We start from the raw sequence: 16,306 nt of genomic DNA on the forward strand, positions 1-16,306 counted from the left end.
TGCCTTGGGAACCCGTCCTGGCTTTTTCCCTGTGAGATAACCCCTACTGGGTATCCCCAGGGTGAAAGCCAGGCATCCCGCAGCGGGGTGGGCCGCCGTAGTGGAGATTAAGCAACTATTGCCCAGAGTTGCAGCGTGGGACCCCATGATTAGAATAGGCACCGAGGCGAGAATTATCGAGTCCGTGGACATTTTGGGCTCAGGACCCTGCCGCGTCGGGAATTGAACCCTGGTCCCGGGCCAGACATCTGCATCAGAGTCTGCCGCTCTAATCAGTGAGCCACACTCCTCCACTAGGCTCTAGGGTGTTCAGGTGCAGTGTGCTGGGTACCAATGTTAACCAATGGGGCTTGGGGGCATCTTAGTTGGAGGCTGCTCTCAGGCAGGCCACTCTCTCTTGGAAGCCAAGCTCCTATGGCTAAGGTTGGTCACAGAGGGTCCTATGTTAGCACCAAGTTCACACCACCAGTGGTGCAGGGGCGGCCGGGTGCAGGGTGCTTAGCAGGTGTCTGGAGCCCAATGGAAACCTATGGGGTTGCTGATATTGGATTTTTGCTGCAGGCTCGGTCAGGAATTCTTCCAGGAGGAACCAACAGTTGGGCAGGTACGTTGGAGGGCTCAGGGACGTAGGTGCAACTCCGGTCCTGTTCTCCAGGGCTCAGGGCGGCCGGATGCAGGGGTGCCTTTTGAGGTCGGGTTTCACCATACCGGGCACTCGCGATTGGGAAGGGGGCAGGGGATGTCTCAGGGCAGAGGCTGTAGACAATGTTGAGGAGTCCTGGAGGGGTCAACCCTGCGTGGTGGCAGGCTGGTGTTCACAAGTAAGGAACCCACAGTGGTTGGCTTGGTTCTGGGGTCCCGTTTAAACTGTTTTAGGAGTGTGTTTCATGCCAAACTAGAAAAGTAATCATGAAGTAATTGAAAAGTAATTGCAAGCATTTTTGAACAGTTTACAAATCCTTTTCTCAACTGCACAAGGAATCCAAATGTTCCTACAAAATCAGTGTTCACAGCATTTTGAAAAGTAACATTGTATGAAGAGTTTAACTTACCTGCTACTAAGTATATATTGGTTCTAGAAATAAACCAAAATAACTTTTTATACAAACCATTGGTCTGGATTCAGTCTGACATTGTTTTGCCTGAGTGTGCACAGCAAATGCTTCAGACCTGTAGGGGAGAGGAGATCATACCTGTTTCGTCTAGAAGAGTCATCCTTCAGAAGACCAAGACGGAGAGGGAGGTTATGAGGTGTTTAGTCAGGTTGTTCCACATCTTGGCTGCGAGGTATGAGAAGGGGCGTCCTCCGCTTCAGGGATTCTTGTTGCGAGGGAGGTGTGCTCTTGCCTGGGACATATATCGAAGGTGTCTGGTGAGTTGGTAGAAGCTGAGGCGGTGCTTGAGCTAAGCTGAGCCGGTGCTGTGGAGAGCCTTACATGCATGGGTGAGTAGCTTGAACTTGCATCTTTTCTGGACTCGGAGCCAGTGGAGATTGTGTAGGGAGGGAGAGATGTGGATCTTTCATTAGATGTTCAGATGAGTCTGGCGGCGGCGTTCTGGATGGTTTAGTCGCATAGGACATGGGCTGGGATTCCGATGTAGAGGGTGTTTCCATAAATCAAGTCTACTTGAGATAAGAGCCTGGCTGACCGTTCATCTGGGTTCAGTGGTATCCACTTCAAAATCTTCAGTACTATTCACGGGATGTGGAAGCATGATGAGTTGATGGCGTTGACCTTCCTGCTCATGGAGAGGTTGGGGTCCAGGATGAACCAGAGGTTCTTGGCAAGATCTGCAAAGGTTGTGGGGGTCAAGTTTAGAGAGTCACCTAAAGGCAACCAGGGGGAGGACTCATTGCCAAAGATTAGGCCTTCGGTTTTGCCTGATTTGAGCTGGAGACACTGCTCATGCAGTAGGCGAAGTTTGCGTTCACGGTGATCGTTTAGTCAGTAAGGGAGAGGATAAGCTGCAAGTCATCATCATCATCATCATCATCATAGGATGCTATATTGATGCCATAGGCTCTAACGATGTCCCGAGGGGCATCATGTAGATGTTGAAGAGTGTTGTGCTGAGCTACGATCCTGAGGGACTCTGCAGAGGAGTTTATTGGGTTCTGAGTTGTAGTGGGGAAGTCTAACTTGTTGAGTTCTGTCTGTGATGAAGGAGGATATCCACTGGAGGGCAAGTCTGTAGATACCAAAGTGATGAAGTATTCTGATGATATATTTGTGGGAGATCGTATCAAAATTTGCAGAGTGGTCGAAGAGGATGAGTGCAGCCGTTTATCCTCGGTCGAGGATGCCTCTTCTGTCATCAGTTGCCGCAATGAGAACGGTCTCTGCCAGGTGAAAAAGCCAGATTGAGAGCGGTCTAGGAGTTGATGGAGTTCTGGGTGGTCTGTGAGTAGTGTATTGATGGCTTTCTCCAGGACTTTAACTAGGAAAGGAAAGAGCAGATGGGTCTATGGTAGCTGAGGGTGTTAGGATCAGGTGTTGGTTTCTTCAATAGGGCATTGACTTCTGCATTTTTCCAGAAAAACTGTTAAGGTGGCGGTATTTATGGAGATGCTGATGATGGCGGTCAGTGTGGAGATGATGATTCTTCTAAGGTTGTATATGAAGTGGGAGTGTGGATCTGAGGGGGTTAAGTGAATGGTATTCATTAGTGCGGTGGTTTCTTTGTTCGAGAGGGACTTCCAGCTGCTAAGCTGCTCTTTGGGGATGAAGGAGGTGAAGGAGGCACCAGCCCCTCAGGAAACACACCATCGAGATCTGGGAACTTATCAACAGCAGCACAACCACCTTCTCTTCCTGACCGAAACATGGTTCAACCTAGCCTCCAAACTGTACATCATCACAGCCAAACCCTGCCAGCCTACAAAATCAAGAACCAGGACCGAACCACAAACCAAACGAAGGGGTGTTCATATCAGTATGCTGTGGGTGGAATGTGTTGTAGATCTTGGCAATCTTCTGTTCGAAGAAGCTTGAGAGGTCGTTGCAGAGTTCTTGGGATGAGATGATGTCTTTGTTGGTTGTTGCGGGATTGGAGAACTCCTTGGCTATGGGGAAGAGGTCTTTAACGTTGCTGCAGCTGGCTTAGAGTCTGAAAGCAAGTGCCTTTTTTTTGCCTCTTGTACTTTTTTGTGGTAGAGGTTGAGACCGGCTTTGTATATGGATCTTGCGATCATGTTTTTGTCGAGTCTCCATTTTCTCTCAAGTTGTTTGCAGTGTGGCTTAGACTCTCTGAGGTCTTTTGTGTACCAGCTAGGTCCGGAAACAGTTATTAAAAAAAATTAAACCGCACACACTACTCAGCCACATGGGAAAATGCAGGATCAGGAGGAGCTCATTGTTAAGTATAGTGAGCCCTATTTTGAGCTGTAAGAACCTTATTCACACGTATTAATTTTTTATATATAAAGGAAAGTACAGACTTAAATTAGATACCTTGGATAATAAATGATATGTGCACAGTCGGACATAATGTGGTTAAGAAATTGACACTGGATTTGTAAATTTGCATAATTATAGTGTAGTTTTAAAAAATAATTTTAAATATAATGCTTGTAGAAGTATGGAGTTTTATACGTATATACCGTTTTGAAATGAAATATTTTTGTGTTGCAATGCTTATAACAAACTACAAATAAATAAACTTGAAACAAAAACTTGAAACGTAGGCTCTGGTGGTGGTTGCGGTGTTGCATTGGATGGTCGTGGGGCTAGGATTCCTGCAGCTGGGCGCGGTCCCGGTGCAGATGGGGTTGCCTTTGGTGCACCAGCGGTACACTCGCTGCGCGTAACTGCTCTTGCCTATATTACGCAGGTTCTGGGGTGGGTGGGGCTTCTATTGGTGGGAATAACAGTGGGCAGGAAACCCAGGCAGCGGCGGTATCACTTGGTCAAAAGGCAGCAATTGGTTCAGGCTGGAACAAACCGAAACAGGAGGTCACTGTGAAATGGCAAGCTGAGTGCTTAGGTGCCTACCAATGTGGTCAATTTGAGGCCTGCAGTAAGTAGGTTCTGCGGTGGGTGGGGCTTCTGTTGGCAGGAAGAACAGTGAGCAGGAAAGCCCAGTTGCTGACACTTAAAAAGGAAGACACTTGCCCCCAAAAGAAACACTTTCCCTTGGAGTGTCTCCAAGAGCTCCAAATAAGTTAGCATCTGGACTGAAATCCAGATGCTAGGGGTGTCTTCCTCTCCATCTTTCTGGACCTTCTCTCCTTAGAGCTTGGCTCTTGGGGAGTCCTTTGAGTCACAAGCAATGTCCCAGTGCACGCAGATGCTTCCTTGGAGGACTTGCTCTTTTTGCCCATCACAAGCATGTTCTCCAATTTCCCTCTCAGACTGATGCCCTCTTTATTGTTGAGGGTCCTTTTGGACTTATTGGAGTAGAACTTGCATTCCTTAGTGGAATGAGAGACTAGAGGCCCACCACACACACAGACCTGACGAGGGTCTAAGGCTGCTTTCTTCCTACCACAAGAATAGCACTTTATAAATAAGGACTGCGCCCTGAGTAGAATTTTGGCTAAAAAGGCAAATGAAACATGCTTCTTGTCCGTCAAAGGACATGTCGAATTAATATATCACCTAAAACTTGTGAAAAATGGATTCTATGGCAGGACTGGAGGCTTCGGATTATGCGGTCATCTCTCTTCGCATTATTACAAATAAAATCCACAGCAGCCAAAGAGAAACTATCAGGAACAGGAAAAACAACAACTCCCATCAGTCAAAGAGAAGTCCCAACAGTAGTCCTTTCTCCATATCCAGTCAAGGCATGTAATCCTCTTCACACGTCAACACCTCTTCTTTCTTCGCTGCTTCGCAGCCAGGTTAGGTGTTCTTTCTACTGTGGCCTCACAATGTGTTTGTGCTTACGCTTACTGTAATATTCCCTGGGAGCGCGGGGTTAACAAGCGCCCTCCCGGGGATTCTGTGGCTATGGGTACATTTATTGCATGATTTTTGTGCCTTTTATCTAGATTCCTCGGCCACGGGAATGTTTCTTTCCATTCCTACGCGGCCAGGCTCCTGAGATCGCCCGCTAGGTGGACGGTCCGTCTCGTTGATCCCGCAGCGAGTCTCCTGTCAAACGAGGAGACCGCGCTGTGGCAGTCACGAGACCGGAGCCTTGTCCAGCCGCTGCCTCATACGCCCGCTCTGTCGGGTCTGTATTGTCCTGCTCGCCTGCTTCTCAACGCCGCCGTACTGCGGTAATTATGCGTTGCGGCCTGAGGGCATTAATTTGTTTGTGCACAGGGTTTTCTGTATGTTTAGCGCTAGCACGCATATTTGGTTGTCGATCGCGGCGCCCTGGCATTTATGTTAACTGGGGGCAGACTGGGTTTTACACTTGCTGTGCGCGGGGTGTGGTGCACGCCCTATAGCAGTCCTTCGGTCTGCCCAAATTTCTTGTGCTGGAACTCCCAGCCTGTGCAATTGATTCGGTGACTCACTGTTTGAGTTTGTCTCTTCTGTCACCACCTGTGTGTGTGTGTTGTTACTATGGCTACACAGGACAATGTATATGAGGAAGAGGAGTCACAGTCCTACTTCCAATGCGATGATGATTTTTTGAGGCTGTGGAATCCTCTATCTACAGGGTGGTCCAGGAGGTGGCAGGCCCCATGGAGCAACGTCTATCGGATAGAATCATTGCTGAGTGTGCAAGGCTAGCCATGGCACACTTGGGCACTCTGGTGCCTCCCACCCCTCTCGAGGGGGTTGAAGCCCCTCCTCCTAAGAAAAAGCGCGCTGAAGGGATAGACACGGATGCGTTTGCACGGACTCGGTGTCTCCCGATACGGATGGGGACTCCCTGGACGACACGGAGGACGAGGCTGGGACTTCCAGGTCGTGGCGGCCGGTCAGTGTTCCCTCTTCTTCGACGGCAGGGGATTCCGGTATGTTGAATCCGGATGATATTGTGCCTCCCCGGCCTGCCGCTTGGACTCCTGGGGAGAAGGTGGTGAAATTCATTGGGGGGCGCCTTCGTAAACCTCTTTAGAAGGAGGCTAGGAGTTGCCTTAGAGCGGAATGCCCATGACCTACATTAGAGGATAAGGTGGCGTTGACACCGGAGCTTGATTCCAAAATGGCCACTTTTGTGGCCAAGTTTGTAAAGGACCCACGTAAAGGTATTGATAGATCGTGGCATTCTTGTCAGAATTAACTTTTGGATGCAATCGGTCCCATGAATAAGATTTTAGACTTGGCCGAGGAGGCTAAAGTTTCCTGGTCGGTTATCTCCCCGGAGGTTCTTCCAGGCTGGGCTCAGCACACGATCATTTTCTTGGGCAATGCGAATTGCGCGCTGTCCACGGAGCGTCGCCGCTCCTTGTTGATAAAGTTGGATCCCAAGCTGGGTGATTTGGCCTCCTCGGAGGCCAAATCACCCAGTGAGCCGCCTGGCGGATGATAACTTCAGACGCCTGGGTCCTTCAAACTGTCCAAGGATTCCATATAGAGTTCTGCGGTCAGCCTTGTCAAGAGGAGCGACCCCAACCAATTTGTTTTTCGGCCTGCGATGCAGAACTGATCGACGAGGAGATGGAATCATCGCTTTTGGTCAAGGGAGCCATCCGCCGATTAGTTGTTTATCGCAAAGGTTTCTTAAGCAATTTATTTCTGGTAGACAAACCCGACGGAGGTCGGAGCCCTGTCATCAACCTGAAGCAGTTAAATGGTTGGGTAGTGTACCGCCACTTCAAAATGGAGGGATTCACCTCCTGCGGGATGTTCTTTTGCCCTCGGATTGGATGGCGTGTCTCGATTTAAAGGACGCATATTTGGTGATAGCAATTCATCCCCCCCATGGGCGGTTTCTTCAGTTCCGTTGGAGGTCCCAGGTTTACGAGTTAACCATCCTTCCGTTCGGTCTGTCTTCGGCACTGTGGTGCTTCACCAAGGTGCTCCATCCTGCAGTGGAGTTTCTCTGGGGTCAGGGCATTCAAATAATCGTTTACCTGGACAACATTCTCCTCATAGTTCAGTGTCCTAAGGCCTTACATGCCCACCTCCTTCAAGCGGTCCACCTATTGCAGTCTCTATGGTTCGTGGTAAACGAAACAAAGTCGGTCCTCATTCCCTCTCAAAAGGTGGTGTTTCTGGGTTTCGTGGTAGACTCGGTCCAGGCGTCCTTGAGCCTTCCATCTCGAAAGATGGCGAGAATCCGTCACAAACTTCGTCGGACCATGGCCAGGTCGCACACGTCCCTGCGTCAGATTGTCCGCCTGGTGGGGCTGTTGTCCTCTTCCATACAGGCAATCTTTCTGGGTCCCCTGCATTATCGAGCTTTGCAGTGCCTGAAAGCTTTCCACCTGCGTCAAGGACGTCCTTACACAAAGATCGTTCCTCTTACCTCGGAAGCGAGGGAGGAGATAGCCGGGTGGCTCACTCACATGGAGGTGTGGAACGGACGAGCCATCACAGGGATGTGTGCCATGTCGACTCTGTTTTGTTCTGCACCAAGACACGAAGCCTGCAAAGGCAGTGTGTGAGTGTCAGGTTACAGGGCATCTAAGGGTGGCACAATAAGTGCTGCAGCCCTTAGAGGCCTTCTCTGGTCACAGTGCCCTGGGTACCTATGGTACCATTTACCAGGATCTGACATGTGGCCAGAGATGTCAATTGGGTTTAGGCTCCAATACAGTTTTAGGGATAGAACACAGGCCCTGTGTACCCGGTTAGCAGGAGCCCAGGCCACACACAGTCACAGAACATCAGCAATTCAGCAAAAAGTGGGGGCATACCTTGCAAGAAAGAGAGCACTTTCTCACAGTAAGTGTCTACGATGCCCACATGCGGCAGGGAATTATTCTAACCTTTAGGACTATCAATGAAGAGATGAAGACTAAGTGAGTAGGCGCTCCATCTGCACCTTGACGAGAGTGACCAAAGTTGAGAAACTCTTATTTGTTTATTTTTCTGAAGAAGGCCTGGCACTTGTGTGTTTATGCTGAGGATGACGATGCATTTTTCAAGCTAACATTTGGGTCAGGGTGGCATTTAAAAAATATTCCTAAGCACGGAGTGTCTGAGAAGGGCGTAACTCACCTGCTGACAGATGCTTCTAAGTACATATTTCGCATACAGGTCCAGGCTTGCCGTTTCAATGGAAACTGCCCGTCCTCCTGGCTTTTTAGATCCCAGGTCATCCTCTGTGAGGTCTTCAGCTCCACCAGTGTGCGAGAAGCCAGAGCCTTTCAGTTCGGTATCTCCTGCAGCAAAAAAGAAAGGCATGTCACATAATGGCTGACCCTCTGGAAGGTAGACAGCCAGGCTGCCAAGCAGCCAAGAGGCAGAAAGGTAAAGGGGCTGAAGGGTAAAGGGGCTGGCAATTCTAATCCGAATGATAGATTGTACAGGAGTAAAAGGAGTCCAAGTGTTAACACATGAAAGGTACAACAACTTTAAAATCCAGTCTCAAATTGACATTTGTAGGAAAGTGGATTATTATGTAGTGGTTGAGAGACCTCACCATGTAATAATGACACCATCTCCTTCAGGGACAGTTAAGTTCTTTAATAAACCCTTAGTTCAGTACTGGGTAGCTTTGGCGCAGAGCAGCCAGTCTTAATCAAAAGAACAAGAGTACCAACACGGTCTATAAGTAAGAAACACAACAATACAAATCCAACACCAATATATAAAAGTAGAGGATATTTTCACCATTTTAGTAATTAAAACAAGAAAAATCTATTGAGAGAAACCGGACATATGTTGTACATATTTTTTTTGTTTTGGTTTTTAGAGGTGAGTACATTTTTTTGGTACAAAAATCATTGTAAGAAACTTAGCAGTTTGAGGTAAAAGGCCAATGTGACTGCTCTTGGAATGGCCACAACCAGTTGGGAGACAGGTCACATGGACCACTTAGGTACAGGGAGACCGTTACCGGTCGGGTCCAGCAGTTAGGGTCCTTGTAGGAATTTGGCTCTGTACATGATGTCTCACTAGGTGGTAATACCGCGCAGAGTCAAAGGGTTCCCCAAAAATGGACAGGACTCAAAGCGCTCTATTAGTGGTAGTGGGAGCGAGCAGCCTTACGCCTAACACAGAGGAGTGTAAGACATTTATTGCACAATCAATATTGGACACACGACTCAAGGAGATGATCCAGACCAATTTTTGAAAATTATTTTGTGTTTGTATTTTATTTTAAGACCAAGATCTTCCTAGTAAGGCAAGTACACTTTTATTTATAAATAATTTTGACTTTGAAAAATCGACACTTAGAAACTTTTCAACACTGTTAAATGTTATCCTATGAGGAAAACAGTTTTGCGGTTAAACAGGTAAGATCTGAACTTACAATTCCAGTCTTTGGAACCAAAAGTTAGCAAGGGCCATGGGTTAGGTGAGTACCAAAACTGCACCACTCGCGACACAGGGGCGTCCGGGTGCAGAGGTCAAAATCGAAGTTTGGACCAATGCTTTCCAATGAAGCCAGGTGGTGCCTGGACCCACACTACTTGCAGGCAAGTAGATCGTTTTGCGGGTTTAGGTTAAACACAGAAGGGGTACAAAGCAGCATCAAACGTACACCACCAGCGGCACAGGGGAGGCCGGATTCAACTTCGGACACCCAATACTTTTAAATGGGGATTCTTCTTTCGGCAAAGAGGCTTCAGCCATGGCAACGGAGGTTGCAAGATGAAGACCAACTACAGCAGAGGTAAGTGGAGAGGTAGGGGGTCATAGGGGCACCCTTGGAGCAGCTCACCAAGGCCCAGGGGCTTCTGGGGCTGGGGTGCCTTTTGACGTCTGAGTCTTCTTACTGGGGCCGGTCTGGATAACACTGCAGGCGACATTGTGGAGGTCATGAGCAGTCAGGCAATGCCAACGCTGGACACTAGGTGAGGATCTCTGGGGAGACTTCACTGCACAGGTGAGCTACTCAGACTTGGGTAATGGGCGTCCAGTGCAGAGTGGGCAGGAGACGTGTATCCGTCAGGATCCGGAGTCCTTGGAGTAGGTGTCTTCTGGACAGGTCCGCTGTCCACGGGAAATTGTGAGTCTTTTGCAAAGGCAGCCGTCCTCCTAGGGGATTCAAATGTCGCTGGCAGCAAGACAGGTTGCAGATTCACAGAAGCTGGAGACAGGCAGGTTAAGTATGGGGCCAAGGAAGTGGTCTTCAGTCTTTTCTTAGGGGTCGTCATTTTTCTTTTTCTCATCACAGATCTAGTTTCCAGGTCTGGGGGAGCCACCTAAATACTAAATGTAGAGTCTTATTTAGGGGAGTAGCAGATAGGGCCAATGGGCACCTTATCTAGGGTGACTATACCCTTTAAAATGCCACCCTCTTGTGGGAGGGGGGCATATACCTAGACCTGATTGGAGGGCCCCCCACCCCATCTTCAAGATGACTGGGACAGAAAGATATGATTCACCTCGCCTCCCACACCTTAGGGATGGAATTGGCAGAGGTAGGCACACATCCTATTCTTCTCTAGTGTTTCCGCCCAAAGTGGGGGTATAAACCGGGGGCTGCCATCTGCTGCTAGCAGAGGCTGGGGGGTCACATTACAAAGGTGGCAGGCCTTTAAAGCTCCCCTCTTTGAGCACTGGCCCTGCCTGGGGGAGGAGGCTTGACACCTCTGCCCAGGATGTGGATTGTTTCTGGTCCCAGAGGGGTCCAGAAACATGTCTGGCTCTCTACAGCTGGTCAGAGACCACGCCAGGGTTGGCAGGCTTTCAGGGAGTACCTCTGAGGTGCCCTCGGAGTACATGGCTCAATAAATCCCACATTGTCATCAGTGTGGATTTACTGAGCGGAGTAGTTTGGTAGCAAACAATCCTGTGTTCAGTGAAGCCATCATGGTGCAGTGGAACTCGGGTCGTCAAGTTTCAAGCCCATGTACTCTCAATGGCTTCATTGGCACTTACAATACTAGGAAAAGGACCAGAAATATTGTAGGGGCAGATATGCTAATGCATATGCCCTCACCTGTAGTAGCTAGAGCAGTGACTTACCTATGCTGCCAGGCAGTGCTAGCTGGCATGGCACCCAGGCAGGGTGCCATGTCTACTGTTGTTTTCTCCCTCACAGGGGCACACAGGCTGAAAGGGCAGCAGCATGGTCCCAGTGAGGGGGATCTCAAGGGACCCTCTTCAGTCCCCAGGCCCTAGGTACCCAGGGTATCATTTACTAGGGACTTACAGGGGGTAGAGGTAACAATTTGGGATTTGTTTTTAGATAGGAAGCACTGGCACATGGGACATGGTAGGCAGGGACCCGGTGAACTACAATTGAAACCACATCAAAACCAGACAAAAAGTGTGTGTGGGGAGGGGGCTAACCATGCAAAAGAGGCACTCTCTCACACTTATCAGCCAACATAGGTCTTGTGATATTGGAAAAGAAGTGGGCCTTGATGGATGAATATTTTCAAAGATTACTAGAGCTACATTAAGCCAACATCTTTGGGGTGATGCTGATTAAATTGATTTCAAATTAAACACACAGGACTTACCTAAAACGAAGACAGCCTTCAATACAGCAAACACAGCTCCATCCACAATTCGGTTCTGGGAGGCAGCAAGCAGGTGGCGGTCGCAGGAGGAGCGAATCCCCACTGTAGGTTTATCTGGAAAAGGAAGCAAGAAATGCTAGTCTAAAGTGAAAGCATGGAACAGTCTGTATGCATACTACAGTGAGTACAAGGAAAACAGGCTGCAGCAAGGTTAGCACAGGTGCATAGCAGCACAGAAATCTTGCTCTACTATGTAGAGTCTACACTAATACACACAAGCGAATCATTTCTGCAAATGTGCAACCCAAACGGTTTTACAGAGAGATTAGGCAGAGCTGTCAAGCCATGTTAAACCTCAAATAATTTAAAAACTAAAATCGAAATCCCTGAACTGTATGAGAAGAACCAAGTGTGCAGCATTTCCGGAGGTGCTGTAGGCAGTCGCTGCTTCTTGATTAGCATCATGTGTGAGAATCTTAGTTTACCACTGTCTCCTACGGACAACAATGCTACTGCAATACTTCCTTTGGCACTTTTTTTCTTATGGGGCGATGAGTATTAGATTCGCACAAGAGATGGGCTGACACAATCAATAACACTCAAAGTCAATGTTCAGCCACAGCTAGAGCTTCAACAAAGAATAGGACCATCACAGGACTCTTCCGTGAAGGTATACACTGGAATTAGCCTTGAGGGATCCAGAGTACATTTTAAAATGTCTATTATTTTTTATGCAAATGGTAGTTTTTACAAGTAAATAACATTAAGATGCATATCTGTCAGCCTTGTTGAGTGAATTTCACTTTGATTATCATTATTCCCACAGTTCTCTGTACTGGCAGTTGTACTCTTAGAACCCCCTTCCCTTTTTAACAGGACTGCAGGGTTCACTATTTACTCCAATAAGATTTTGCCTCAATACCGACTCAGAGGTGTTAATCGTTAAAATCAAGATTCCCAAGCACAGCCACCTGTACACCGCGCAACGTTTCAACTCAGCCACAGAGTGGGTCTGCCTACCAGTGGAGAGAAGACAGTGAAGGTTCAGGAGTGCTGTCCCGCCTAATTCTTTCCAGAGGGACTTAAGTCTGGGAAGCATACGCAGGGACACTTTGCTCGAGTGCATACTTCTGGCAGGTAGTGTTGTTTATGAACACTTGCTTGCCACAAAGTGTAAAGTCTTTGGGAGAAGAGCATGGGAGTATCAGAGTGCAGACTCTTTCGTGCAGCCCGCTCACGGAGTCTGTGCTCCCTGCACTCTCGATTGTTCAGCTGTGTAAGCTTACAGTCTTCAAATGGTCATATTTCAGGAACAGTAAAGGCGAGAATGATGACTTAAACAGCTTTGAAAACCCACATCTTCCCCAATTGCCAAACGGGTTCTAAAACACAGGAAATGGGAGACTGAGCGTAGTCCAGGCAGAAGAAATCTACTGTGGGGGAGACCCCTTTCACAGGCCCGATACACAGGCTTCATGAAGGGGACATGGAGGTAAATGCCAGCTGGGATGTTGAATATGGACGTCAGCCCAACACAAAGAGCAGTACTCTGTGCATCGGAGATACTAACTGACCCCACAATATAACAGGTGATGTGTGACACACACATTATACATCTCTCATACATCCCAGACATGACGAGGGGAATAAACCTCACACACGGGGTCGAGGTAAAAAGGTGTATGTCCATGAACTAGAATCACATTGCCACCACTGCCAGCCACCACATGACTAGAGCCGAGAGTCACTCTCAGTATAGGGGTACACATTGGGAGCATTCATAGCTGGATGTTGATATTGATATCAAGCATAACTGTCAGGTTCACTAGTGGAAAAACAGAGGGATTACATAAAAACATGCAAAGGCATGACCGCACACCTTCCAAAAGCCAAGCAAAGGACTTTTTTTCAAATAATGAGGCAAGAAATTTTAACACCAAAAGTCTGACAGCATTCAGATTTACCAGTTTTGAAGCGTATTAAGGCTTCCAGTTTTTGCTGATTTTTACAGATAAATATGGACAGAAAACACGGTGCTTCCTGTCTGCATTTCTTTTAGAAGCAGAAAACTACAGATAATTGGGTTTCTTTTAAGGGGCTCTCTGTGCTGTCTTCCATGAATTCCAGCCCAACAGCTGAGTAGATAAAACAGCACAGGGGAATTAAAAAATTCAAGATTACGTTTCATTACCTTCCCATGTCAACATAGCAACATATTTTTATAAAATAATCATAAAAGTTACATGTGGGTGTATTATGTCATTTGTGGCTGCTTTATTTGTTACAACACGACAGGCATCAAAGTAGGAGTGCTTGTATCAGTTTGTATCAGTTAAATAAATGTGGAACTATACGATTTTACAACTTAATTTATTCACAAAACACAAAATAAATACGGAAAAATACTGATATGATGGGTAGAAAAATAAAAATGGATAAATACAGATGGAAATGTTTAAAAAATATATAAAACCGGAAGCCTTAATCACAATCAAATCTTTCCAAAGCTCTTTCTTTTTCGGGATGGAGGGTAGAGGGCTGACACTAATGAGTTGGAATGTGAATGGGCTGGGGGATAGGATAAAACATGGGGTGGTGCTGCAACTGTTAAAGCGTTATTCCCCTGATGTGGTCCTTCTTCAGGAGACGCACCTGATTGGCAATACTTGTCATGCTATCAATAGGAAGGGGTATCGTTTGGTCACACATGCTGGGTTTTCCTCCAGCTCCAGAGGGGTTGGTATCCTCATTAAGAATTCTCTCCCATTGGAGATTGACGCCACGGTCCTCGATGATAGAGGGCACTATGTCGCTCTTACAGGTAGGTGGGAGGGCCGAACCCTTTCCCTGATCTCTGTATATGTCCCCCCTGGCCTGCAGTCGACTACTTTCGCGGACTTGGGGCGGGTTATCCTCACTCTCCCAGAGGGGTCACTGCTTTCAGGTGGTGATTTTAACGCTGTGGTTTCCGGTATGGTTGATCGACACCCACCCAGCGATCTAAGGGGAGCACAGAACTGGCTTCACTATTTCCTTGACACTTTGGGTCTGGTAGATTGCTGGAGAATGTTACATCCTGCTCAGCGGCAGTATACGTTCCATTCGGCCGCTCACGGTAGCCTTTCTAGGATTGATTATGTTTTGGTACCGGCTGCACAGGCTCTTTCTATCACTGAGGTTAAGCATTTGGCTCGGGGTATTTCGGATCACTCTCCGTTATGGCTTCGGATGGAGTTGGATTCCAGGACAGAGGGACGGGTTACCCCGATTAACCCTTGGTATCTCCGAAACCCTAAAACTCGTGCTGCCCTGGTAAAATCTCTTGACCTGTATTTTTTGGAAAACGAGGGTTCTGTTTCGTCAGCGGTATCGCTTTGAGAGGCCTTCAAGACCGTCCTCAGGGGTCAGGCCCTGTCGTTAATAGCGGGTGTTAAGAAACGGAGGTATGAGGAGGTAGTTAAGATCGAGACAGAGATGGCGGACTTAGAGCTTGACCTGGAGCGGGGGGTCACCCGTGCTAAGACACATGTTCTACGACTAAAACAACTAGAGTACAGGGCATTGGTTACTGACGCGGCTAAGGCCATGAGTAGGGAACAGCAGGGACGTCTGTATGATGTGGGAGATAAAGCTGGTAAATTGATTGCGTGGCTGGATAAGAAAGATAGAGCTAGTCGGGTGGTGCCTGTGATCGAGACAGATAGTGGTGTTCGGGGTTCAGACCCCAAAGAGATCGTTCAGTGTTTCGCGGATCACTTCCAAACAGTGTACTCCTCTGTGTCGGACAGGCCGGAAGAGGACTCACATCAATTGTTGCGTGATATTGCTTTACAGCGTCTCTCTGATGTCGATAGGGAACAAATGGACGCCGCAATAACAGCTGATGAGGTGGCTCTTGCAATTCGTTCCCTGCGTTCGGGGAAAGCAATGGGTCCCAACGGCCTGCCTATTGAACTTTACAAGTTGCGGCCTGACAAGATGGCTCCCTATCTACGGGATATGTTTTTGGAGTCTCTGGAGTGTGGCTCTCTCCCCCGTGATCAGCGTTTAGCGACCATTGTGGTGATTCACAAGGAAGGGAAGCCGAGAGATAGGTGTGCGTCGTACCGACCTATATCGCTTTTAAATGCCGAACCAAAGATCCTCGCGAAAGTACTGGCTAACCGATTGATCACTGTTATTAGCGAGTTGATACATCCGGATCAATCCGGTTTTATCCCGCATAGAAACACTGCCCTGAATCTTAGGCGTCTGCATGGTGTTCTCGCGAGAGCTACGACGTTGCTTGAGCCGGCCATCTTGGCGTCGTTGGATGCCACGATGGCTTTCGATACCGTGGAATGGCCGTATTTATGGGCCGCGTTGACTAAGTTTGGGTTTGGACCCGGTTTTATTGGCTGGGTGAGGCTACTCTATGAGGACCCCCTCGCGCAAATTGTTGTGAATGGCCGAGTCTCTGCTCCGTTTGGTCTTGGGAGGGGAACTCGTCAGGGTTGTCCTTTGTCGCCGCTCCTGTTCGCCCTAGCTCTCGAACCCCTCGCCGCATGGATCCGGTGGGAGCCCTCGATGAAGGGGATTTGGTGGTCCTCTGAGTTTGAAGATCGAATTTCGCTTTATGCAGATGATATCTTACTGTACTTAACTTCGCCCCGAAAGTCATTGATAGGATTGTGCGATGTTTTAAACTCATTTGGTAGGAACTCAGGCCTTATTATTAACTGGACAAAATCCTATCTATACATCCTTTCAGGTGATGTCCCTCTTCTTCCAAATAATTGTCCCATCCAGATTGTACAAACGGGGTTTAAATACCTCGATATC

General features: G+C 48.0%; 1 protein-coding gene across 9 annotated transcripts in view; it reads right to left on the reverse strand.

The window, feature by feature from the left end:
* Window positions 1-16,306, reverse strand: part of MED12 (mediator complex subunit 12) — a 614,738-nt gene that overhangs the window by 271,840 nt on the left and 326,592 nt on the right. For all 9 annotated transcript variants that reach the window (XM_078640219.1, XM_078640216.1, XM_078640215.1 and 6 more), the window contains 2 exons: window positions 11,486-11,599; window positions 8,067-8,230 (listed from right to left, as the gene is read on the reverse strand). In XM_078640219.1, coding sequence (XP_078496345.1) covers window positions 8,067-8,230; window positions 11,486-11,599 — 278 coding nt within the window. The remainder of the gene's footprint in view (window positions 1-8,066; window positions 8,231-11,485; window positions 11,600-16,306) is intronic.

This window comes from Lissotriton helveticus, chromosome 4_2, assembly GCF_964261635.1.
Source record: "Lissotriton helveticus chromosome 4_2, aLisHel1.1, whole genome shotgun sequence".
Classification (NCBI taxonomy): Eukaryota; Metazoa; Chordata; class Amphibia; order Caudata; family Salamandridae; genus Lissotriton; species Lissotriton helveticus.